At 48.7% G+C, this 25424-nt stretch overlaps 3 protein-coding genes across 8 annotated transcripts in view; 2 read left to right on the forward strand and 1 right to left on the reverse strand.

The window, feature by feature from the left end:
* Window positions 1-15447, forward strand: Lrrc59 (leucine rich repeat containing 59). Its single transcript, NM_133807.2, has 7 exons — window positions 1-333; window positions 2305-2364; window positions 4769-4927; window positions 5136-5240; window positions 8755-8827; window positions 11444-11617; window positions 13518-15447. The coding sequence occupies exons 1-7, from the start codon at window positions 229-231 to the stop codon at window positions 13763-13765; spliced, it is 924 nt and encodes a 307-aa protein (NP_598568.1). The 5' UTR covers window positions 1-228; the 3' UTR covers window positions 13766-15447.
* Window positions 15196-24060, reverse strand: Eme1 (essential meiotic structure-specific endonuclease 1). Of its 5 annotated transcripts, NM_001379688.1 has the most exons (10): window positions 23920-23967; window positions 20447-21247; window positions 20232-20362; window positions 19687-19743; window positions 18367-18453; window positions 18168-18286; window positions 17852-17972; window positions 17515-17630; window positions 16040-16229; window positions 15220-15829 (listed from the first exon to the last, which is right to left on the reverse strand). In NM_001379688.1, exons 2-10 carry the CDS (start codon window positions 21216-21218, stop codon window positions 15653-15655), a joined length of 1770 nt encoding a protein of 589 aa, NP_001366617.1. In that variant the 5' UTR covers window positions 21219-21247; window positions 23920-23967; the 3' UTR covers window positions 15220-15652. The 5 variants fall into 5 exon arrangements, with proteins under 5 accessions (NP_808420.1, NP_001366617.1, XP_011247347.1 ...); NM_177752.5 differs by lacking the exon at window positions 19687-19743 and having other exon boundaries at window positions 15196-15829; XM_011249045.1 differs by lacking the exon at window positions 20447-21247 and having other exon boundaries at window positions 15222-15829; window positions 23920-24009.
* Mrpl27 (mitochondrial ribosomal protein L27) overlaps window positions 23994-25424 on the forward strand; it is an 8163-nt gene continuing 6732 nt past the window's right edge. The window contains exon 1 of one of the 2 annotated variants that reach the window (XM_006534567.2): window positions 23994-24065. In XM_006534567.2, coding sequence (XP_006534630.1) covers window positions 24026-24065 — 40 coding nt within the window. In that variant the 5' untranslated portion in view covers window positions 23994-24025. The remainder of the gene's footprint in view (window positions 24066-25424) is intronic. The other variant, NM_053161.2, reaches the window with a different exon arrangement.

Consider the following 25424-nt stretch of genomic DNA (forward strand, 5'->3'; position numbering starts at 1 on the left):
AGTGGTCGTCGTCGCGGCGGCACCGGTGGGAGCGGGGCCCTGGGCTGGGAGTGCGGCGGGCGAGCGGACGGGCGGCGGAGGCCTCGCAGCGGCGGCGGAGGCGACGGCGGCTTAAGGCGCAGGCGTGGTCCGTTGGGTGTGAGTCCGCCGAGCCCACGAGCGGCCCCTCATCCCTCTCTCCTGCCCGTCGGAAACCGGGAGCCAGGGACCCGCTTAGCCGGCGTCATCATGACCAAGGCCGGTAGCAAGGGCGGGAACCTCCGCGACAAGCTGGACGGCAATGAGCTGGACCTGAGCCTCAGCGACCTGAATGAAGTCCCCGTCAAGGAGCTGGTCAGTACGACCCCACGAGCCTCGGGAGCCCACCTACTCCTGACGCCGGCCCCACGCGGGCAGGCCCCTCTCTTAAGCCTCAGTTTCCCGTTCTTTAAAAAACTAGGTCTCCTGGGAGGCTGCGGTCGGTCCCAGTATTCTTATTGCGGTGCACACGTGTCACTTTGGCACAGTTCCAGGAGATAGGGTCGCTCTAGCTACCCGATCCTGGGCTTTTTCGGGGCCAGTAATGAATTTGTCCTGGTTTTGGGGAGCTCTCAACAAGGTCCGGCTTCGTGCTGGGCCTTAGAGTGGAAAGCCGCGGGAAGGGTTGCTGGATGTGTTTCGAGGATGAATGAATGACCGGGTCCCGGGAAGTAGGCCTCCAGATAGACCTGGGTGTGGCGCCGAACCCAGCTTTTTCCTGAGAAGCCTGCAATCCCAGCTGGCTTTCGCAGCTTGGGGGCGGCTCTCCTTGAAGAAAGTGAAATCTCTTTGCAGGACTGGCAAAGGTTCTCATCCCAGCTGCTCTGAAACTGTCCGGAATGGCGCCACACCCTCCATCTCCCTCCACTCCCAATCCCATTTGGAAGCCTGAGGCCCTAGGGACAGCACACACTTAATTTGCTGCCAACATAGAGCAACATCCTCGATCAGTGCTTACCCAGCTCTGCGCTCCCTAGCTCTAACGTCTCATGTTAGCTTCACTTTGGATGACCTACACTTTTCTTATTGCCATTAAGGGATTATACTTGGCCTTGGCAATTGGCCGAATCCCCACCCCCACCCCCTTTGTGGCTGTGTAGTATGGTGGTTTGAATGGCATGCCCAGTTCACTTCCCAGCTCCCGTTGCTCAATAGCTCGATGTCCTTGGCAAGCTAACCAGCCAACCTTTGTGTCTAGATTTCCTCATTTGTAAGATGGTGTTAATGGTTCTGGTCTCGTACACTTAGGGGGGTTAAAATCATAAGACAAGCCGGGCCTGGTGGGGACGCCTTTAATCCCAGAGCTCGGGAGGCAGAGGCAGGTGGATTTCTGAGTTTGAGGCCAGCCTGGTCTACAGAGTGAGTTCCAGGACAGCCAGGGCTATACAGAGAAACCCTGTCTAGAAAAACCAAAAAAAAAAAAAAAAAAAAATCATAAGACAAAGAATTGGAAGGTAGCTGGTGTTTTCCCTGCTCTGGTACCCGGAACTTCTTTACACGTAAAGTGGTCAGACGTACCTCTGAGATTTGGACCTGGGACCCTTGACTGCATGTCCACCGTCCTTCTCCAGAAGACGGCCACATGTACTTGAGCCTGGCCCGAGGAAAGCTATCTGGAACCCCTTCACCACAGGCATGTGGTCATTATAGTGCTGTCCTTGGGGTGAAGAAAGGGTCGGTTCTGCAGAGCCTCTCTAGTCCTGGACACCACTGAGAACTAGAGACGGGCTATGAGGGCCTTCTCTCTTGTTCTGTAGCCAGGGCCCTCCCCAGAGCAGGTACTCAGTACCAACACATGTTGGTGGTCAGAGACCTGAACAAATGAGTAAATTAAACCCCAGTGCTTTACTAGACCCAGTTCCTGCCCTGAAACCAAATAACGGGGCACTAGAGAAAACGTGAAGTGCCCAAGGAGCTTGAGAAGGTTGGGTTTCCTTGGACACTCTATAGTCAAGCTCCTCACCCCCACCCCCCAACCCCCCTTCCCAGTCTTCCCTATATCTTTGTTGACTGGCTTTTTTCTTAAACCCAAGAACATTATACTTTCGTGCCTTTCTTCCTCCTCAGGGCGTTATTGTGAAGCAGAAGTTAGATATGGTATCCTCTTGTCTTCTGAAAACTAGGGTCACAGCATGTGCCACCCTGCCCCCCCCCCCTTATTGTTTTTAAAGGCCTTTGCTAATTGTGGTAATTGTGGGAACATTCTCTGGAAAATGCTTCATTAGCAGATGTCACGGAATCATTCCAGGTGTTGGTTTGACATGTTTTTCTCATCTCTCTCTCTAGGCTGCACTTCCCAAGGCTACGGTATTGGATCTGTCCTGCAATAAACTGAGTACTCTTCCGGTAAGACTTGCACATTGCACTGGGTCCTGGAGCCCTGAACAGCCTTCCTGTGGCCAGGGCGAGGCTGGGCATAAGGTGTAATTTCAGGATAGGTCTACAGGGTCCAGCTGAATCTGAGGCTATCGGTGGGGACAGGTAGAGGAGGGTGACTTGCTCAGAGGTACATTCTTTAGAACAGCAGGAGAATCAGGCCATAGACAAGTGAAGCCAGCACAAGCTGGCTGAATCACTTGCTGGGCGCCTGGTTTTTTTTTTTTTCTTTTTTCTTTTAATCTTTTGAGAAAAGTAGTTTACTTCTCTTGCATAAGGGGGATAGAGACCATTGTGTCAGTTTGCTCTACATTCTGTGGGAAAGTGATCCCCCATCTCTTGCTTGTTGTTTTCGTCAGAAAAGAGGTCTTAGGTAGCCCAGGCTGGCCTTGATTTTTCTGCTTCAACCTCTCAAGTGTTGGGACTGTAGGTGTGTCCTGCCATGCCTGGCATGTGTTTTTGTTTTTGTTTTTTTGTTTGTTTTGTTTTTGCTTTGAAATCACATAAACTGTGGCCCAGACAGTCCTCTTGTGTTAGCTTCCCAAGAGCTGGGATTTCAGGCCTGAGTCACCACGTTGGTTCCCACATATCTTTCAATGAGGAACAAGAAAGACTGTGGTTTGATGGGACTATCCTGCCTTTATTGCCCTAAACAAGGACTAGAATTACTTGAGATTTTTCCTTGTTTTGGAGTATACCTAATGTATATCAAGTCCTTTTGTTGTTTTGGAATTTCTTCTTTCTTCAGTATAGAAAATAATGTGTCATTATAACATATAATTCTATCCTGGTCATATGCTACCTCCCCCCCACACGCCCCCCTACACCCCAATCCATCTTCTAGCAGAACTTCTCTCAGCTCGTTTTCTCTGAGGACAAGGTTTCACTGTGTGCCCGAGGCTGGCCTCGGCCTCCTGAGTGCACGGTTAGGTTATGGGCGTGTTAAGCACCTGTGAGGGCATTGGATTCCTTCAGCCCCTGGTCCTCTCCTGAGCAAAGGCCACCTCGCTATCAGGCCTTTTGGTGCTATCAGTGTGCCTCTTGCTCTGTACTATGGACAGCCTTGCCTTGCTGGACTCCAGGGTAGCTTCCTGTTGGGCTCAGTCTCGGGTGGAGTTCAGAAGTTAGCAGTTTCTTCATTGGCTCATTAGTCCATCCCTCTCAGGGTTCTCCTGGGCTTCTCTTATTGTCAACAGCATCGTCTTCCCACAGCTCATTAAAAGTGGTTTCTGTTCCGGGAGGTATTGTGTGTCTAATTAAGGAAGGGTAGTAGCTCTTGCAGCTCCACACCTGCTGTCCACGGTGCAGCAGTCACGCAGTGCCTAACGTGCACTTCTCAGTCTGAATCTGTCCCCGCAGCTTTCCTCCTTCACTGTGCAGCACAGGCCCACTGGGGTTTATGGTCCCCACAGGACACGAACAGAGCCTCACTAGCTGAGTGGTATTGGCACTGTCAGATGGGTGCTTAGCAAAGGTTAGTGTCAGGGATGTTTTGTTCTGTGCCCAGAATGAGCCTGTTGGAGCAGATAGGTCCTAGGCATTTAGTACTTAGCCTAAGACTCATTAAGCACCTGTGCAAAGTACTGTACTAAGTGTTACAGAAAACAAAGACTAAGACTTTGTACTCATGTACTGGCCCTTTTTATAAAAAAGGATATATGTATTTTTCTTTTCTTTTGCAGGGATATTGGGGGTAGAACTTGAACCTAGCGCTTCACGCACAGCTTTTGTGTGTATGGAGCTAGGAATTGAACTCTGGGCTCTGTGCATGCCGGGCAGCCACCCCACCCCTGAGCCACACCTGTCCCTTATTGTTTGAGGCTATTCTGCCCAGGCTAGCTTCTAACTGCACCAGCCTCCCAAGTAGCTAGGAGTACAAGTTTAAACCACTACGTCCAGTGAGAAATCTTGGAAAAGATGAAGGCAGGCACTGTGAGAGGACAGGAAGGGCCCTGCATCACTGCTGTAGCAGTGTGGGACATGAGCTTCAGTTCTGACAAGAGGAAGGCAGGACACGACTGCTGTGTAGACAGAGTTTGTTTGTTTGTTTGTTTGAATGTAACAGCCCTGACTCCTACAGAGGGAACTCCCTCTGTAGACCAGACTGACCTAGAACTCATAGAGATCTGTCTGCCTCTGCCTCCTGAGTGGGTTGTATGCATTTCTCATGATGATTTTCTGCTGAGCTGTTTTACAAGCTTGTCTTGGTAAATGCCACCAGGAATAGCAAGTGTTCTCTTCATTGTCATATGAAGAGAAGTAGCTGGCAGGAAGTGCGGTTGGGATGTACAGGTACTCTTTACTTGAGGGTTTCTACACCTTTATACCAAAGTGTGTGAGCCCTGGGCCTAAGTCTCCTTTCTCTGGCTCCTAGTCGGATTTCTGTGGCCTCACACACCTGGTAAAGCTGGACCTCAGCAAGAACAAGCTGCAGCAGCTACCCGCAGACTTTGGCCGCCTGGTTAACCTTCAGCATTTGGATCTCCTCAACAACAGGCTGGTCACCCTGCCTGTCAGCTTTGCCCAGCTCAAGGTAGGATTCCCCCGGGATGCACAGCCAAGTGTGGTCAAGGGCTTAGGAACTGTGGGAGCACAGGGAAGGGGAACCCCAGAAACACCACCTTGTTGGTCTTGCCTCAGCTCTTCTTGGGGAAACACAGTGTTCTTGTAGCACGATCTGTTCTGTCTTGAGGGACTGTGTAAACTCAGGCTTAGCCAGCCTCTTTCTTCCATCCCTGCAGAATCTGAAGTGGCTGGATCTGAAGGACAATCCCCTGGACCCTGTCCTGGCCAAGGTGGCAGGTGATTGCTTGGATGAGAAGCAATGTAAGCAGTGTGCAAACAAGGTAAGTGTGCAACTCCCAGGGGTCTCGTTCACATTCTCCCCTGGGACTTGCCTCTCCTCCCTCTTCTTGTTTATTCTCCCAGGGTACCCACAGCTCCAGATCCCAGCGAGCTGAGCCTGATGGAGAGGTCTGTGTTGCTGTGGTTACTTAGTATTTATTACTATTTAAAAAGATTTGTGTATGTGTGTCTGCATGAGTTTATATGTACCATACACGTTGGTACTCACACAGGCTATAGGAGGGCATTGGATTCCCTGGACCTAGAGTTACAAGCAGCTGTGAGCTGCTTCATGTGGGTGCTGGGAACTGAACCCAGCTCCTCTGTAAGAGCAGCAAGTGCTCTTAACTGCTGAGCCATCTCTCTTATTAACTAAAATTTAAATTTATGCATGTGTGTGTGGCTAGAGGACAACATTGGTTGCATCCTGAGAGATGTTATTCACATTTTGAGAGAGGGTCTGTCATCGGCCAGTTGGGCTAGGTTGGCTGGCCAGTGAGACCCAGAGATCTTGTTCCCACCTCGGTAGCATTGGGATTGCAGTGTCTGCCACCATGTCCAGCGACTTTACATAAGTGCTGGGGATTGAACTCAGGCCCACATGCTTATAGGCAAGCTCTTTTACCTATCAACCTTCCCTCAACCCTATGGGTTGTTTTACTAGGACAAGAGGGTTAAAAGCTGTGACCTTGTGATGCAGCAATTTGGTCAGTAAATATGTTAAGGTTGAAGGCCTGCAAGGTGGATCAGTGGATAAAGTCACTTACCATCATGCCTGATGACCTGACTCCCTGGAGTTGTCTGCTGACCTCCACATGCACACCGACATGGCCCATTCCCATCTCCTCTCCTCCCCTCACAAAAAGAAACAAACCTTTTTAAACCGGGTTAAGTGGCTAGAGAAGGACTGAGCTGCTGAGTAGTTAGGGTAAACGCTGTTTTCTCAGGATACCCAAGTTTGATTTGTCAGCACCCACATTGGCTGCTCAAGGGAGGATTGCTATGCGTGGTCTCCTCAGGCATGAACACTCACACGCATGTACACTCACACGAATGTACACACAGTTACATCTCTTTCAAAGGGGCTAAGGGTTAAAAGTTTATAGTATTGACAGACATCCTGACAAGTGAGAGGAGCTAAAGGCATTTATGGCAGACAGAGACCTCACTGGTGCCCGGCTGCCTTGATGATGCCTTCCCTTGTTGGTTAAGAGCAGCACTGTGACCTCAGGAGCTCCCACCCTAGCACTGGGACAGATTGCTGCTTCAGCTAAGCACCAAGTGGCTTACTAGACTGTACTGTCTCAGGGCAGTGGGAATAAGGCAGACTTCGCTTTACTACAGTTAGTGTAAGCTAAATGTGTGTGAGAGGTCTCCTCTGTGAGGCAAAAGCCTTTCCCCCTCTCTCCTCATCTTCTCAGAGCTTATATAATCTCACTATCACTGGTGCTTTTTGTTAGAAGACACCAAGCTAAAGGTAACATGACCAACCAGGCAAGGCAACATAGGAAGCCAAGGATTGCATGGCCCACGAGATCCTGTGTGAAAACTTGGCATTGATGAGCGATTTTGAAGGTTGATAGTGGCCTCTACTTCCTCTGCTTCCCATGACCCTGGGAAGTGGGTGGTTTCCTTTCTCCAGCCTGTGAAGTCTGTGTGCGTGCATCATTATCTCTCCATTCAGCAGATCTGTCCAGAGGGGACCCTAGTGTAGGACTTGTCTAATGTGCATGAAGCTCTGGGTTTGAGATCTCCAGGATAGCATAAAACCAAGGCCACAATCCCAGCACTGACAATGAGGCAGAAGGATCAGTAGTTCAAAGCCACTCTTGGCTTCTTTGAACCACAATGTGTTCCACTGATACCCAGTGATATTTCATAGCTTATGGCTACAGAGATAGTTTGTATTTAGTGCAGAGGTCCCTTCTGATCATGCATCTTTTCCAGACATGTTCCAGATAGCAGCGCACATTGCAGATGTGGTAACTGAAGCCACAGCCCTGGCACAACTGCCTGGAGCTGCAGCACACCTCCAGGCATTGTAGAGGAGTGGCTTGGATGAGTCAGAATAAGGTCAGAGGTTTCTAAACAGCAAGCCCCTAGCTTACCTTGGGCCAGTCCACTGAGCCCAGTTGTGTTTGGTATCCAGTGTGGAGTGAAGCCGGAGCTCTGCAATGTTTTGGGCTCTCCTCACCATTATGTCCTCCCGTCCTCCAGTGCCCACAGTTTCTGGTCAGGTAGCCATACTTATCAGTTGGATTCCCTTGAGAGGTACTGGCAGCTTCAAGTCCTGGGTTAGTAGTTAGTGCCTTCAAACCAAGCTGTGGGCAAGCAAGGGTTTTGTTGGCTGGCTGCTGAGGGTCTGCTTGAAGTTTCTGAGACATGAGTTATGCTTGAGTCCTGTCCTGAGGGTCAGGTCCCTGTGCCTTCATGCAGTGAAGATGGTGGACTCAGCGGCAGTGTTTATTGAGTGTCTGCCATGCTGCTGACTATGCTGAGTGGCCAGAGAAGCATGTGTTGTCCCTGGCTTTCAGATCCAAAAATTGGCTTGGGAGAGTTGAATGGCTTGCAGAGATCCCACAGTGTCATAGAGTTTGGATTGCCAGGGGCTCTGAGTTAGATCCATGGAACACCAGCTTCTAAGTGTGTGTTTAACATGTAGAAGCTCTGTGAAAACAAACAGAAAAGATAAAAGGATTCTGGCTCCTCTGCGTCCACAGTGAGAGTATTTGTGACTTTTGGTTAAAGGTCATTCATGAGTTTAGCCTGAGAATTTGGGGCACTGGGTGCTGACTACAGCAGGTAGTGTTTGGGCCTTTCTCTTTGACCTGTCTTCTGCTCAGAGGGCCTCTCCTCAGGTCTCATTTGTGCTGCTTTCTGCTGTGTGTCCTGGGCACAACAGTCTGTCTTGATTTCCCTCCTTTTGAAGTAGAAACCTGGTCAGTGCCTCCAACCAGTCTCAACAGTTCCTGCTTTTGAAGGAACTTATGACAGAAAGGTAGCATGGAATTACAATGGCTTGCAGCCTGTGCTGGCTCATGCCTGTCTGGACCGTCACAATTGGCCAGCCTTGGATACTGATCATGATTTATAAGAAACCCAAACCAACTACAGACCAGAGGGAATTTACAGTGTGAGAACAGGAGTGGAAGAAGGGCCTATGGCCGCCAAGGAGAAGGTCAGGAGAGCGTGTTGGAAGGTGTGCTCCTGTCTCCTGGGGATGAGGGAGCTACTGGGTAGATTCTGTGACATTATCCCTGTATGGCTGATGTGAGTGACAGACATTTTCAGGTTCTAGTTGGTGGTGGTTTATAGGAAGCCGTTTTCTGACAGTCTTAATGAACTGGACCCACGTGACTCTCCAAGGAAGATTGCCATTTCAGATACGGATTATCTCCATCGGCTCTGTCCCACCTTCGGGGCCTGTGGTAGTCTAGAGTCCTGAAATGAGACCTGAACAAGCATGAGCTGTGAAGCCTGCTACCTGAGTAGCTCAGAGCCTCTTTCCTCCTGCAGGTGTTACAGCACATGAAGGCCGTGCAGGCAGATCAGGAACGAGAGCGGCAGCGCCGGCTGGAAGTGGAGCGAGGTGGGTGGCCCTCTTCCTAGTTGTCTTCCCTGTCCTTAATCAGCCTGCAGGAGCAGGATCTATAGCAGAGTGCTGGAGAGGCAGGGTTGTGGGGCACAGGCAGTAGAGTGGTGCCCCCTGCCCCCCATTCTCCATCCAGGCTTCTCCACAGGGCTCCACAGACAAGCAACTGATTTTCATGTCTCTGCTCTGGGGTGTCCATCTTCTGATAGTAAAAAAGGTACCTTCGACATGGCTGGAGGCAGACATGGGCATAGACCTATAGTCCCAGTACTTGGCTGAGCAGGAAGATCACTGAATTTAAGGGTAGCCTGGGCTATAAACAAGACCCTCATCTCAGAAAACAAGAATCAAAATAAACCAAGAACCAACCAATGGAAAACCCAAATACCCTTCACAAACAAAATAAATCACTAAAGACCCATCCCCCCTTCGACCTCCTCAGTAGGAAGCCTTCCCTATAGTAGGAAAGTACCATCCCTGGAGTTTTCAAGCCTGAGGTAGAACAGCTGCCCGTGATTTTTTTCTGCTGTTCTTAGTCTGTGAGGTAGTCCTCGGTGTGAGTATTCATCCCTGTCTCGTCCTCAGTTACACATTGCTAGAGAGCTGCCTTCCTCCTCTCAGTATGTTTAAAATTCTTTCTTGGCTTTCCATTGACATTAGAATGGCACCCCAAGGTCGTGAGGTGGCCAGCGGGCCTACTGTGACCAAGGCCAGTCACGGGCAAGCATGACATTAAATTAGCCATGTACATACTTCCTTTGGCAGCAATGCTTTGCTGGGACACACATTACAGTTGTAGGGCTGTGTAGAGAAACCCTGTCTCAAAAAACCAAACCAAACCCAAACCCAATCCCAATCCCAAAGAACCCAACTCCAACAGCAACAACATAAAGGCCATGAAGTTGGGGTAGGGGTTAGAAGGTGAAAGCAGACCTGGGAGATGTTAAGAGGGATTGGGATGAATATGATCAAAGAATTAATAAAAATTATTTATGTATTAAGATGTAGCCCTGGCTGGGCGTGGTGGCGCATGCCTTTAATCCCAGCACTTGGGAGGCAGAGGCAGGCGGTTTTCTGAGTTCGAGGCCAGCCTGGTCTACAAAGTGAGTTCCAGGACTGCCATGGCTACACAGAGAAACCCTGTCTTGAAAAACCAAAAAAAAAAAAAAGTAAGCAAGCAAGCAAACAATGCAACCATTAGAATTGGCTCTGCCTTCTTCCTTCTGCATCTTGGCACTCAGTAATCATGAGAGACTGGCTGGCTTCTTTCTAAGCTGTGGTAGAAAGGACACGCCCAGTATTGACTCCAGGCAGCCCCTGAGCTCAGCAGGCCTGAGATACAGCTCTCTTTGGTAGGTTCATGGCTGCAGTGGCAGGACGGCTGACTCCTGTTGTGTGTACTCCTGGCCAGCACCAGGCCCCTGGAGACCAGGCTGTCTGCTCAGAAAGGGGCAGCGGGCAGCTTCTGTTTTGATTGTGCTTCTTTTCAGCTCCACGCGGATTCCCCAAGCTCTCAGGCCTTAAATGGGCATTTAACCACCATTTTGTGCGATTCGGACTTTGCCAACATGTTTTTCAGACTGATTTGAAAATGACTGATTTGAAGATGCACTTTTAGAACCCAATAATTTGGCAGTTGGATACGTCATGTAAACACACGTGAGCTGTAAAGCCAAGCCTAGCAAGTCTAGTGTTGAGTAGAGTCTTCCTGACTTAAGTTGGTTTAGGAAGACACTGCACCGACCGAAACCTGACATGCGCTCACCTCACCATCCTCCTCCTGTTCCATGTTCATCCCATGTTATCAGTACCTCTGCTGCATCTTCCTTTATGACTAAGTTCTGGAAGATTCTGCCTTCTGTGTACTGTTCATTTTGCGGGGAACATGAGATGTTCTCTTGTCTCTAACTCCAAGGCTTATATAATGATCCCCTACCGTCAGCCTTCTAATTAGTAACTGTGTAACAAGAGTGCACATGTGGGGAGGTAAGAGGACAGCGTGTGGAGGCTGTCCCCTCTGTATGGGACCTATGGGTAAGACTTAGGTCACCAGGCTTGAGGGCAGGCGCCTTTCCCCACTTAGCCATCTTGACAGCCCACCCATATCTTTCTTTTTTCTTTTTCTTTTTTTGACTTTTCAAGACGGTTTCTTTGTATAGCCTTGGCTGTCCTGGAACTCACTTTGTAGACCAGGCTGGCCTCGAACTCAGAAATCCATCTGCCTCTGCCTCTGCTGGGATTAAAGGCGAGCACCACCATGCCCGGCTGAGAAGCATTGTTTTTAAGGGAAACTTATTTGGCCTAAGCTGGCCAAATACTGTGTAGCTGAGGGTGGCCTCTGCCTCAGCTTCCTGAGTGCTGGGAGTATATTTTTCATACAGATATTCCTTATATAGCCCAAAGTAGCCTAAAACTCATAATTCTACACACACGATCAGCAACTCTTCCATCCTAAGTGCTAGGATTATAGACCTTGCTGCAGTACCTAAATCCTACCGTTTCTATGTGATCCGTGGTGTAAAGAAGGCGGATGAACCCATCCCTTAACCACTCAGGCAGTCAGTCTGCTGGGGTGTGTGTGAGAGGAGTCAAATTGTGCATATTATGTTGTAGAGGCAGAGAAGAAGCGTGAGGCCAAGCAGCAAGCTAAGGAAGCGAAGGAGCGCGAGCTGCGGAAGCGGGAGAAGGCGGAGGAGAAGGAGCGCCGGCGGAAGGAGTATGACGCTCAGAAGGCGTCCAAGCGGGAGCAAGAGAAGAAGCCTAAGAAAGAGGCAAACCAGGCCCCGAGTAAGTCTGCTTTCCATTTTCAGGGTGCAGCGGGGGTGTGCCTATTCGTCCTTGCCCTGAGTGAGTGACTAGTGTCACTGCTGCTTGTTTGTTGAGGGTGGGAGTTAGATCTGTTTGGCAGCAGTGAAGAATAAATAAGAAAACTCTCATAGCTCTTGCCTAAAGTGGGCATGGTAGTACTGTGAGGTGGAGGCAGGAAGACCACTGCATTCAAGGCCAGCTTGCTCTACATGTCAGATTGCAGGACAGCTGGAGAGACATAGTAACACCCTGTTTCTAAAACAAACAAAACCCAATTCTCTTTGCCTTTTTCAACCTAAAAATGTCAAGCTTTTTTTTTCATTATAAATGTAATGTGGGAAGCTGGGCATGTTGACATATCTGTAACCTTGAAGTAGAGGCAGGAGGGATAAATTTGAGGGCAGGCTCTGGGCTGCAGTGGCTCCAAAAGAAAAAAAAAAAGAGAAAAGGGAAATGTTCATCACAGGAGGGAGAGGGAGAGGGAGGGAGGGAGAGAGCGAGCGCGCACGCGTGCACTCTTAGAAAACAGCAGTCACCTATCACCTATTATTATCCTTGTCATCGGTAGTAGTTGTGTTTATAATGTGTATGCCTTTATCTGAGTTTGTTTTTGAGAACAGGCCTAGGCTAGCTTTGCCAAGTGGGTGGCAATGTATCCCTTTTGGACACCCGATGAACACTTCCTGTGATTCTCAAGACCTCAAATCATCTCCCTGTTACCAGAGAGAATGGAAGACCCTGAGGCCTGAGATACAGGATGAAAGGAGAATGGGGTCCCCACCCCAACCCTCCTATTTTTTTGGTTTATCTAAACAGGGTTTCTTTATATATCCCTGGCTGTCCTAGAACTCACTCTGTAGACCAGGCTGGCCTTGAACTCAGAAATCTACTTACCTTTGTTTCCCAAGTGCTGGGATTAAAGGCTTGTGCCTATGCCACCACTACCGCCCAGCTAGAGTCCCACTTTCTTTCTTTTTTTAAGTTTTATTTATTATTATATGTAAGTACACTGTAGTTGTCTTTAGACACACTAGAAGAGGGCGTGGATGGTTGTGAGCCACCCTGTGGTTGCTGGGAATTAAACTCAGGACCTGAGTCAGGGCTCTTAAACTGCTGAGCCATCTCATCAGCCCTAGAATGCCTCCCCCCCCCCATTTTTTATTAGGTATTTTCTTCATTTACATTTCAAATGCTATCCCTAAAGTCCCCCATACCCTCCCCCCCCCTACTCCCCTACCCACTCCCACTTCTTGGCCCTGGTGTTCCCTTCTACTAAGGCATATAAAGTTTGCAAGACTAAGGGGCCTCTCTTCCCAATGATGGCTCACTATGCCATCTTCTGCTACATATGCAGCTAGAGACACTGAGCTCTGAGTGTACTGGTTAGTTCATATTGTTGTTCCACCTATAGGGTTGCAGTTCCCTTTAGTTCCTTGGGTGCTTTCTCTAGCTCCTCCATTGGGGCCCTGTGTTCCATTCAATAGCTGACTGTAAGCATCCACTTCTGTGTTTGCCAGGCACCGGCATAGCCTCACAAAGGACAGCTATATCAGGGTCCTTTCAGCAAAATCTTGCTGGCGTATGCAATAGTGTCTGGGTTTGGAGGCTGATTATGGGATGGATCCCTAGGTGCGGCAGTCTCTAGATGGTCCATTCTTTCGTCTCAGCTCCAAACTTTGTCTCTGTAACTCCTTAGAATGCCATTTTTAAATGTAGTCCTTAGAGACCATGGGGAAGACTGTTTCTACCTGAGTGGGAGGGGATCTAGCTCTCATTTCGATGATCCTAAACTGTCTGCTCAGGGCTTGAGAAGGAAGTGGCTCTGCGTGGACTGACTGTAGAGCTGCTCTCCACAAATTCACGTATTCTGTCCCTCCAGAATCGAAGTCTGGCTCTCGTCCTCGCAAGCCACCACCCCGAAAACACACTCGCTCCTGGGCTGTGCTGAAGGTGTTGCTGTTGCTCCTGCTGCTGTGTGTAGCAGGAGGGCTGGTTGTATGCCGGGTGACAGGGCTGCACCAGCAGCCCCTCTGCACCAGCGTGAACACCATCTACGACAATGCGGTCCAGGGCCTGCGTCATCATGAGATCCTCCAGTGGGTCCTGCAAACCGACTCCCAGCAGTGAGCTCACCCTCAGCACCCGCTGCCTCCCAGCCTTGGAGCTTGGATTCCTATGGAATTGGGTTCTGCTGGACACAACCTCTTTTTAGCGTCAGACCTACCTGCCATCATCACATGGCTGCTGGTGGTACTTGAGATCTCCCCTTTGTAGGACTTCTGTTCCATAGTCAGGGTTCCCTGGTGGAATGAGGAGAAATGGAGAGGGGGGAGGAAGAGTTACCTGCATGCCTAAAGGAGTAGGCTTAGGGGTGGGGAGAGAGAAGGCATAGGCTTTTCTAGTTATACAAAGCTGTGTAAGGCAAGGTTCCTTTCTACTAAATGGTCAGCTGTCACTACATTTATACTTTTGTATGTCATAAACCCTTTCTTTCATTCCTCCCTGGGTAACCAGGACAATCGGAGGGCAGTGTGTTACTGGGATTAGAGGACTAGCAATACTGGGTAACCCAGCCTAAGCTGGGAAGGTGACGTAATACGTTTCTTTAAAGATTCAGTCAGTCAAGCAGTTTAGCAATATCCAAAATGTCTGGCTGTTTGGTCCAGTGTCACATGTTGAGGCAGGAGGTGCCGTCTCATCCATGACTTGCCAGCAGTGTTCAGGCTAGTCTGAGGCACAACCAGGCTCTCATTCCAGTTTTCCTCCTTCCCTTTATGTCATTCGACCTCCTATATAATACCCAAGAGGATGAACTCACACCAGAGTTGTCTCAGCTAAAGCGAATCTTTCATAACAGTCTTACCACCCACAAATAGATCTCATATCATCAGGGTCCTGGGAAACTTAACTCCTGTGGAATTTTGCCTCAACTTTTAAATGGCTTCCACAAAATGGCAGCAGGCCGGGTTCCTTGCCTCAGTTTTAGAGCATTAACTCCCGAATGGCCTGGAAGCAGAGGGAACTCTGCAAAGCCGTACTGTGGCTGCTCCACTAGCACTCGGTGTGATGAAATACCTCAAAGGCAACCTAGAAACTTGACTTCATGGAAGCAGGTTTAGAGTTGATTCTGGACCTGTAACAGAAGGGAAGGAAGGAAGAGAACAGTGGGAGTCAAAGGGAAACAAAGTCACATGGTGGCGCTGCAGAGTGATACATAACTAAACATTAGCACAACCAGGGCAGAGCCGCCCACCTCCCTGCTGCTACAAGAAAGCATTCTCCCCTTTCCCAGTCTCTTCACAACAGCTGCATGAAGGGATCAGAAACAACTGTGTCTCGGTGCTTACTTGCTAAAAACTCCCATTTGCAAGCTCCCTAGAGGAGCAAGGACCTGTCATAGTTCAGCAGTGTAGCCCTAGTGGCCCATCTGGATAGGTCTGCCATTCAAAACTGTCCTGACACTGGAAGAAAGGCCTTGGATTTTTCCTCCCCAGACAGTTCTGCCATGTAGGCCCACACCTCCTCAGCATCACCTCCTCAGCATCACTACACGCTCCTTTAGTCTTCCTCCAAGCTCCACAGCCATTGGTACAAAGGCTTTATTGAGACAAAATACATACTACATACATATGGTGACATCATGAAAACAGGAGTCAGCCTCATCATAGCTCCCTAGCTGGTTGAGGCAGCTCAGTGGCTGGGCGTAGTCAAGCCAACCCGCAGGCAAGAGTTCACTCTGACTTCGAGATTTGATGCTTATTTCTTGGATTTCTACAATTATTAAATCCATGTCTGAGTGGTCTGCCTTTCTCCTTTGTGCTGTGAGGGTCAACTGGGATGGGGTGGGATGGCTGTCCATGGCATCTCGCTTGCCGGGAGAGGAACATGAGTGCTATGGTGGAGGTAGATTCAAGTGACTCAGCCTTCTCTGTTCCCAGAGATGAGAGACTTGCTCCCTAACTGTACCAAGGAGGTACTTCTGGCCTGTCTACTGTCAATAGCCAAGGTGGGATATCAGTCAACACTGTCTAAGATGAGATCTGGTTGCGCTGTGGTCATTTGAAGGTAGATCCGCCTGGATAATTCTGGCCCAACACGGCGGGAGGTGGCTGTCACACCTTCCCCACGTCGCACTTGTATGTCAGCCAGCAAATTCTGACGTTCTTGCTCAGAGAAACACCGCTGATAAGCCTGGAAATGATAAGTGACCTCTTAACACCATGCCACTCATCGTACCACCCGTCCATGACCATCCCCTGGTTAGGAGGTTAGAAAGGGCAAGTTCAGGCAGGAGAACCTGGCCTTTCTCAGGCTCACAGTCCACACTGCTGACCTACATTCCTGGCCTCTCGATGTTTGGAGAGCAAGGTCACCCATAGCATACCTGCACCCATAGCATACCTGCACCAGGAGCTGTGGTGAGGGATAGGCGTCCACAATAGCACTGGCCATCTCCGAGCTGACTCGGTTCAGCTGCTGGATCTGCCGCCTCCAGATCAGTGCCAGTCCCCTGCCGGACTGGTCCACTTTCATCCCTCCAGCCCAGTCTTTCTCCAGGAAGAAGGAAAAGGTGACTTGATCCCGGAGCTTCCTGCAAGGGCACCACTGGAGACTTGAGTTCCTCTCCCCTACTTATTTGTCCCTTTAACTGAACTAAACCCTAAAACCTTCTCCAGTAACCTGGGTGTAGACTTAATGTTACATTGGGCCAGTTTGAGTCTCTTTTTGTTCTCATGCATAGTTTTGGTTGCAGGTTCCTTTAAAAATTGCATTTTAGTGGAGCTGGAGAGATGATGGCTCAGCAATTAAGAGCCCTGACTGCTCTTCTAGAGTACCAGATTTGATTCCAGCACTAATTACCACCTGACTCCCTTTCCAGGGGATCCCATGCCCTCTTCTGCCCTCAGGCACTACACACACATTGTGCACAGACACATGCAGGCAAAACACCTAAACAGATGAAAAGAAAGTAAAATTGAATCTGGGGCCTGAGGGCATAATTGAGTGGGTAAAGTGCTTGGTGCATCTATAACACGAGCTTACAGTGAGATGGGATGTGGAGACTGAATTCCTTGACGCACAGGCCAATAATTCCTACACAGGCAGTGGCAAAGGAGTTCCTGCATCCTCTGGTAAGGATGGATGTGCATACACACACAAAAAGGTTAGAAAACAACCCCTTCATCTAGTCCCTTGTATGGACATCATCGTGTGTGCGTGTGTATGCGTGTATGCATGTGTGTTGAGTGTGTGTGTGTCACTGTTAAGATGGGGTGGTACTGCCAAGGAGCAGGCATGGGGACTGGGTATTGGGCAATTTGGAATCTAGTTCAGGTTCTCACTTGCTGGGAGCTTAAAGCAACTCAATCTCAAAATAAAATAAAACAGGTTTCCTCTGACTAGGTTCACTGAAAATTTGACCTGAGTGAATCCTGGTAACAGCATCAACTTAGAGAATATTTCTATAAAGGCTGGAATTGAAGCCTTTGTTTTTAAGATTTATTTTCATTTTAATGTTCCGTATATGAGTGTTTGCCTTCACATATATGTGTGCATCACTTTTGACCTCACAGGCCAGCAGAGGGTGTTAAATCCCTTAAAAATGGAGTCCCAGACAGTTGTGAACTACCACGTGGGTGCTAGGAACAGTCTGAGTCCTGTGCAAGAACAACGCGTGTTCTTAACCACTGAGCCATCTCTCCAGCCTCCGAGATGTGAGGCTCTTGCTCTGAATCTCCAGCATCAGATTGGCGTCTGCCTCAAAAGACACACTGGGCTGGTGGCAGAGTTTAGGAGAAAGGCACATTTTCTCTGGCAGCAAGAACCAAGGGAAAAGCAAGACCTGCTGTGCAGGGGGCACTTGGAGGGTCACTCACTTGAAGGGTGCTTCAGCCACAGCCTTTGTAAATGCACAGGTGAAGTCCGCCAGCTCCTTCCAGCTCTGCACCATCCACGCCTGGGCTTCTGTATAAAGCTGCAGATCCACCAGTGCCTAGAAACCCGAAGGCAACAATGGACTGGGAGAGTGGAGGCACTGTTTGGAAGTCATCTCGATGTTCCCTGAAGCTACACTCAACCTCTGGGCTCCATTTATCCTGCTTTCTTACTCAGTTCAAGGCAGGCAGCAGTGCTGCTGAGCCTTTTATTCAGTCTGTTGGAGACCTACTTAGAACCCGTGAGCACTCACCTGCGCAGACTACAGAAAGCCCTTACCTTCTCCATGTCTGCCCTGGACACCATGAGTCCCGTGCTAGACTCTTGCCTCTGCTGATGCTTCGCTTTGGCCTGTTTATTTGCCATTCCTGATTTCCTTCTCCTCGGGGGATTCTGAGGCCTGGAGCAGAGTGGGAAATCAGAATAGCCCCAACCTGAGCCCAGGCAGAAATGTTGCAGGACAATTGACCAGCACATCCCACAGCTGGTCAGGGACACCATCTTGCAGAACGACTTGTAGCCAGGGTGAATGATCTCCCCTTGATAACCCGTGAGCTGTCCCTTTAAGGCCTCTATCTTCAGTGCATATCCATACCTGAAGCATTTCTCCTGGTCCACAATCACCAGTGACAATGCTTTCCCCGTCTTTGCTGTGACATCAGTTACAAAGCTCCGAAGGGTCTCCTTCCCTTTCTCGGTGCTGCTAGGACTTGCCTGCATGAAGAGGCAGAAAGGGCATTGACACTGGCTCCTCGGGTAGAGGCTGGCACCATTCCATGCCTGACCCCACCTACCTGCTTTAAGTTGTAGGCCATGGACATGAAGACCTCTGCCAGGACCAACACCAGGATTGTTGGCTCTTCCATCCAGTCATCTCCATCCTGTCAAGACCAGAGCACAGCACAGCAAGGAGGTCAGCAGGCGTGATTCCTGTGGGCGGGCTGCATCTTCTGGATGAATGGCTCTATGGAATAGCCTTGGAAAGTCATGGTGGCACCTGTGATCCTAGCCCTCCCCACTCAACTGGCTCACTGCATCTCAAAGTCAGACTAGAAACAGGATGGGCAATATAATCAGTGGCTAAATGTCCTTGCCACATAAAACTGGTGATCAGGGTTCAACACCAGGATCAATACAACATAAAGGTAGAAGGAGAAATGTGATACCATAGACTTGTCCACTGATCTATACACAACTGTGATACTTTTTTTTTTTTTTTTTAAAGCTGGGAGTCATGGCACACGCCTTTAATTCCAGCTTTTAGGAGGCATAGGGAGGGAGACCTCTGTAAGGTCAAGGCCAGCCTTGCCTAGAGAGTTCCGGGGAAGCCAGAGCTACATAGAAGGAACCCTGTCTCTCTTAATGAATGAATCAATCAGTCAACCAATCAATCAAATTAAAAATATGAACAAGAAAGGATTGACAGACACTAGGGATGCAGAGGCAGGTGGTTTTGAGTTTGAAGCTAGCCAGGGCTACATAGAGAGACCCTGTAGGAGGAGGAAGAGGAGGAAGAGAAGGAGGAAGAAGAGGAGGAGGAGAAAGAAGAAGAAGAAGAAGAAGAAGAAGAAGAAGAAGAAGAAGAAGAAGAAGAAGAAGAAGAAGAAGAAGAAGAAGAAGAAGAAGAAAGAAAGAAAGAAAGAAAGAAAGAAAGAAAGAAAGAAGAGGAGGAAGAACATGACAGATCGTGTGGTGTCTTCAAAGATCAACTGTTCTATTAATACAAGGGGTTTTGTTGTTTGTTTTTGAGACAGGGTTTTACTATGTAGTGAGATCACTAGTCTGATTCCCCCTATGTAAACCAGCCTGGTTTCTATAGACTCACAGAGATCCACCTGCTTCTGCCTGCTGAGTGCTGGGAGTAAAGGCATGTGCCACTATGCTCAGCTATGAATATAGTTTTTCTAATAACACAGGTTAAATGTGTCAGTGACTGTCCTGTTACTGAGAAGTTATGAGGGCCAGAAAACATCTCAATGTTTCATTTCTAAACTCGAGCGGTAGAGTGGCTGGATTCACAGGAGGAGGAATGGTAGGAACAGTTAGTATAGTAATGTGGGGAGGGGAGCTCAGGCTGGAGATGGTCAGACTACTAAACGCTGGTGTCAGATTACCTCATTCAGGCAGGGGAAAGGGATGCTACCAGTTGCTCCTCTCTCTGCAACAGGCAACTAAAGCACAAAGACACATGATAACTTGCAGAGTCCAGCAGTCAAGCCTCGGGGCCAGGACATCCCAAAGCCCAGTCAAGAGAACTAGGGACTTCATATACATCCTCTTCCTGTCCCATTCCGCTTAAGCTATGTCTAGATGTTACTTGATCCCTTAGACCCTGGGGCTCTCAGCTAGGAACCTGCGTGGTAAACTGGAGGGAAAGAAAATGAACTCCGAGTGCTTGTATTTCCCAGGATTCCCCATAACAGAGTCGTCTGGTGTTCACTATACCTACACCACTCTAGGACAGCCCAAAGTGTCTCTGAAGTTGACCCTCCTCTCTATTCTTCTTCTGGGTTCTGCTAACCACCTCCTCTCCGCATCCCTCCAGACTTGCGGGACAGTAACGGCTATGCCACTGAGTGTCAGCCAGGGGCAATGCAGCAGTTTATCCTGCAGGGCTAACGGGTTAAGGGGAAGAAGACCCTCCAGCCAGAAGCTCTACCTCTACCAGCTCTGTCCTCCTCCTCCTCCAAGTGATGCTTCGAGGTATGGCCTGGACTTCAATCACACAGCTGCACTCCATGGCCTGCAGCGCTCCCAGGAGCTGGCCCCCACCTTCCATCTGTAAAAGCACTGCAATAGATAGGAAAGGATTGGTCATGGAGGAGTCTAGGACACAGACATCTGGGCTCAGGGGAAGCTGGCATCTGGGAGGACCTGGATCCAGCACCACCACGATGTGCTTCAGGCATTCCTCTGGCCTCTGGGCTTTGAGCCTCTTGATCATCTCTGCCTTCTTTTTTCTTTCATGCTGCCTCGGGGTGTTTTCCTTCCTGCTTGCCTGTCCCGGTCGCCAGCATCCCTGAGAGCCTCCGCTCTGGACCGTCTGAATATGCTTGGTTCTCTTCTTGGGTAGAGGTCGGTCGGAATTTGTTTTGGAGACTGCCAGCTCCCTGCAGGTAGCCTGGTAGGTTGGAAGCTGACGACACTGATCGTCTAAGAGAGAGTCCTCATCATTTGCAGCACTCTTCTCTAAGGCACCGTGGAGGGGAACATCGGGAATCTTTGGCCATGGTTGCCTTTTCCAGTCACATGGTGCGCTGGCATTATTTTGGCCATCCAAACCTGTTTTAAGTGAGGAGCTAGAGAGCTCAGGGCACAGCTGCTTGCTCGTCAAAAGCTTACATGTGATCCTCTCAGCTAGGGGGACAAATACATCTTCGTCCTCACTGCTACTGCTTAGCACTCTGACTGGCCCTGCTTGTGGGGGAGCTCCAGCTGCACTGGGGACACATGGTGGACCTTTGAGGCCTGGTGATGGAGGACAGGAGGCTTCAGAATCTGAGGTGACAACCACTATGTTCTTCGCCCTCTGAGGTGGCTTCCTGTTGGTTGAAGATGGTTCCTTCTTCAAAAAGGCAAATGTGGGCAGGTCCTCAGAATCACTCTCCGTGGAGAGGCGAGACAGGGATAACCTTCTTAGAGCCATCAACCCATTAGAGCTCTCAAATGAACTGCCTACGAGGAGAGATGAGACACACGTGAGGTCACTGAAGCTGCTCCACTGGACGTGCTCATGAGGCCAAGCCTTGTGAAGATAAATGTGTTCAGAGAATCAGAGAAACAGGACATGCCCTCAGCACATTCAATCTGGAACTCGAAATGGCCACAAGGATACACTACCACGATCTCTGCTTCAAAACCTTTCGAGGTCACAGAGAGTTATCAAAATAGGGTTGGAAAACTTTAATGGGGATACCAACGAAAGCTCAATACTCTCACCTTGAAGAGGCCTGCATTTGATAGCGCTTTCTATTTTGTCTTTCTGAGACCGTCTCTTGTGTCTCTCAGGCTGGCTTTGAACTCATGCAGCTGAGAACGAGTGTGAGCTCCAGATCTCTCTTTGCCTTGCACTGACACGTGCTGGGATCACAAGTGTGCACAATAGTTCTTGATTTAACAGGGTGATCTTTTTTTTTCTTTTTGGTTTTTTTTTTTTTTTTTTTTTTTTTTAGATTTATTTATTTATTTATTATATGTAAGTACACTGTAGCTGTCTTCAGACACTCCAGAAGAGGGCGTCGGATCTTGTTACAGATGGTTGTGAGCCACCATGTGGTTGCTGGGATTTGAACTCCGGACCTTCGGAAGAGCAGTCGGGTGCTCTTACCCACTGAGCCATCTCACCAGCCCCTCTTTTTGGTTTTTTGAGACAGGGTTTCTCTGTATAGCCCTGGCTGTCCTGGAACTCACTCTGTAGACCAGGCTGGCCTCGAACTCAGAAATCCACCTGCCTCTGCCTCCCAACGAGTGCTGGGATTAAAGGTGTGCACCACCACGCCTGGCTCAGGGTGATCATTTTTAAAATAAATATTAAAATATTTGCATATGTGCGTGGGCTCATACATGCCCCAGCCCATATGTGGCAATCTGAGGATTACTTTCAGGGAGTTTGTCCCCTCCTTCCACAGTGTGAGTCCCGGGGATTGAACCCAGGTCATCAGGCTTGTCAGCAAGCACCTTTACCAGTTGAGTCATATCTCACTGGCCCCCCTAACATGGAGATCTTTCTAAAACAAAAACAAAAATAAGAAACAATGTAATCCCAGCACTTGGGAGGCAGAGGCAGGCGGATTTCTGAGTTCGAGGCCAACCATCCACACTGGACACTTCTCACAACCGCCTGTCATCCCAGTTCCAGGAGATCCAATGCCCTCTTCTGGCCTCCACATCCATATAAAATAAAAAGAAATGAAAATTTAAAATAGACAAATAAAAGCAAGTAAATCAGATGGCTCGGTGAGCAAAAACATATGTCACCTAGTTGGATTTCAGTTCCTAGAACCTACACACAGTGGAAAGCATGCCTATGCACACACCCATGTACGCTCATGTCCACACACAGGAAAAAACTCCCCTTACAATTCACATAGTGTATAGTACTCAAAACTATCCTTTAGGTGTTGGAGTAGCAGCGGTAGAGTGCTTGCTTAGCACATAGAGAGCCCTACATGAACGTTAGGCCCCAGCCTTAGTACAGTTAACAGATAAAGAAATCATTCACTCAGACTGATGGGGCTCCGTATGTCTGTGCTGTGTCAGCATTACCCTCCTCTTACTCCCGAATGTCTCCATCATCACAAAGAGAAATCCTACAAACTGGGCATGCTGGCACACAACTGCAATCCCACCTATTGGGAGGCTACAGAGGGGGATATTTTGAGTTCAAGGCCAGCCTACTTGATACAGTGAGACTTCTCAAAAGCAAGGGTATTTCTATAACCATTTTTTTTTTTTTTTTTTTTCTGAGACAGGGTTTCTCTGTATAGATAGCCCTGGCTGTCCTGGAACTCACTTTGTAGACCAGACTGGCTGAGAACTCAGAAATCCGCCTGCCTCTGCCTCCCAAGTGCTGGGATTAAAGGCATGCGCCACCACCACCTGGCATTTATTTATTTATTTAAAAATTAAGAAAAAAAAAAAAAGCCCCCACACACAAAAAAACAAGTTCTTTCTCTCTCCCAGCATCTAAAAATAAAATAAGATCCATTGTCTCTATGGATTTACAGGTTCTGTATATTTCATAAAAGCACACCGTATGTGCCTTTGGTGACTGGTGTCTTTCGCAGTCATGCTTTCAGGGTCCTTCTGTGGCCATACTATGCACCAGTACTGCCTCATTTTTTATAGCTGAATAATATTCCACTGTGTGGCTATGTCACATTTTGTTTACGCATTTATTGCTTGATGGACGGTTAGCCTGCTCCCCTTTCTTGGCTGTTACGGATAATGTTGCTACAGACATTCACGTACAAATATTTTGAACGAGTATGTTTTCACAGTTCTCTTGTGCGTACACTTAAGTCTGCCTGGAACTGCTGGGTTACACGCAAGAATCATTCTTTCAACAATAATTAGTGACTGATAATCTTTGCAGTCTTCCTGGATCTCAATTTAACATAATACCAGTAACTTAGGTTTGTAAGGAATTAAATGAAATTGTGCATCTACAACCAGTCTAGCACAGAATCTAGCTGAGCCTCACCCTGGTCCCTCCCTAGGGACCTTCGTGTGGTTCCTGGAGTGGGACAAACGTCCGTGCTGGCCACACTCCTTGTCTCTGGGGCCCACGGTCCACTGCAGAAGTCGCCGGAGGTCCCGGCCATAAACCCCAAGAGATCTGGGCTCACCTGCTACTGCTCCCGCCACTCTTTGAATTGTCCGCAAGACCCGGAAGTAGATCTATCCCGGTAGCGGAAGCAGACTTCCCAGCCTGGAAGTGAACGTGAAGCAAATATGGCGGCGGCGGCGCTTACGCTGAGGACGCGGGCAGCAGGTAGCTCAGCACTGTGGCTATTGCGAGGCGAGACAGCAGGGAGGCTGGGAGATGGAAACTGGAGCCCATGGTGAACCTAGATACGGGGAAGAAGTGAGGGGCTCCGGACCTTTGGAGGGCGACTGTCTCCGGTCACGTGACACGTTGTGGGCGGTGCTTGCGGAGGGTGGGAGTGCAGAATGAAAGCCCGTTGGATAGTTACTCCAGAAGCTCTGTCCCCTCTGGGTTTATGTGGATCCCTCCGGATTTGAAGAAGACTAAGTTCAAAACATTTAATTGATATTCAAGACTTAGCTTTTTTCCTTTCCTCGCTTTTGAGGTAGGTTCCCACTGTGTAGTTTGCCGTCTTAGAGCTGGTATTTCAGATGTCTATGACCATGACCAACGCTTAGGTCTGGTGAGACACTGCTCAGAGTACCAGCATAAACATGGTTTCTAACGCCTTGTGAGTTCAGCCAGTAAACACGTGAGTAACTTAGTTGTAATCTCGAATAGTATTGTGAAGAGTCTTAGATTAGGGGACCAAGGAAGTCTCTTGAAGGGATAGCAATTTAGACCTAAAAGAGACAGACCCAACCAAACCTGTGTAGACAGAAGGCAAGAAAATGACTTGACTCGGTTTTACAGTTTTGAGGAGCCAATTAAGAGGAGGCAGACTGGGTGCAAATAAATAAATGAAAATGAAACCAAGTGGGACCAGGAATAGTAGTGCCTATAATCCCTGCACTTAGGAGCCTGGGGCAGGAAGATTTCATCAGATCCAAGGCCAGCCTGGGTCACAGACTCAAAAGCTATAAATAAATAAAATAACATAAAATAAAATAAAATAAAATAACCTACACAGAAAACCATCTGCAAGACTTGCTATAGGATAGATCATTTGGCCCAGATATTAGTGGTGTTGGTAGAGAAGCTGGAGGGTAGTGGGTGAATATGACATCTGTCTGTTCTGAAGATATAGATTCCACAAGTCTTACTGCTCTGTAAAATGAGGGAAGAGAGTCATCTGTAAAGTCTTGTTTTTCACAAGAGCAGAGACATATGAGTGAAACAATGTAGGCAAAAGCAAAACACCAATCACCAGTAAGTGAGTGGGTGAAGCCAGGAAGTGCATGCCTGTAACCTCGGTTATATGTGAAGTAAAGGCCTGAGGATTGCAAGTTCAAGGTCTTCATGGGCTACAGGAGAGGGGGGAGGGGATTCCATTCCATTGCTGGACATTGAAGATGTCTCCTAAGTTCTTTTTTTGTGATGTTTGTTTGTTTGGAGACACTGTATCACTATGAAGCCCTGGCTGTCCTAGAACTCAGTCTCTAGACCAAACTGGTCCTGTTGTCACAGAGATCTGCCTGCCTCTGC

This window comes from Mus musculus, chromosome 11 (genome assembly GCF_000001635.26).
Source record: "Mus musculus strain C57BL/6J chromosome 11, GRCm38.p6 C57BL/6J".
In the NCBI taxonomy this organism is placed as follows: Eukaryota; Metazoa; Chordata; class Mammalia; order Rodentia; family Muridae; genus Mus; species Mus musculus.

What these genes read in the sequence shown, in the direction of transcription:
- Lrrc59 (NM_133807.2), top strand. Translation starts at nt 229, where the DNA reads ATGACCAAGGCCGGTAGCAAGGGCGGGAACCTCCGCGACAAGCTGGAC. An exon ending in AAGTCCCCGTCAAGGAGCTG is followed by an intron (nt 334 to 2,304) that starts GTCAGTACGACC and finishes CTCTCTCTCTAG; the next exon opens with GCTGCACTTCCCAAGGCTAC. An exon ending in ATAAACTGAGTACTCTTCCG is followed by an intron (nt 2,365 to 4,768) that starts GTAAGACTTGCA and finishes TCTGGCTCCTAG; the next exon opens with TCGGATTTCTGTGGCCTCAC.
- Eme1 (NM_001379688.1), bottom strand. Translation starts at nt 21,218, where the DNA reads ATGGCTCTAAGAAGGTTATCCCTGTCTCGCCTCTCCACGGAGAGTGAT. An exon ending in CTTTCCCCTGCCTGAATGAG is followed by an intron (nt 18,454 to 19,686) that starts GTAATCTGACAC and finishes TGGTCTTGACAG; the next exon opens with GATGGAGATGACTGGATGGA. An exon ending in CACCACAGCTCCTGGTGCAG is followed by an intron (nt 15,830 to 16,039) that starts GTATGCTATGGG and finishes TATCATTTCCAG; the next exon opens with GCTTATCAGCGGTGTTTCTC.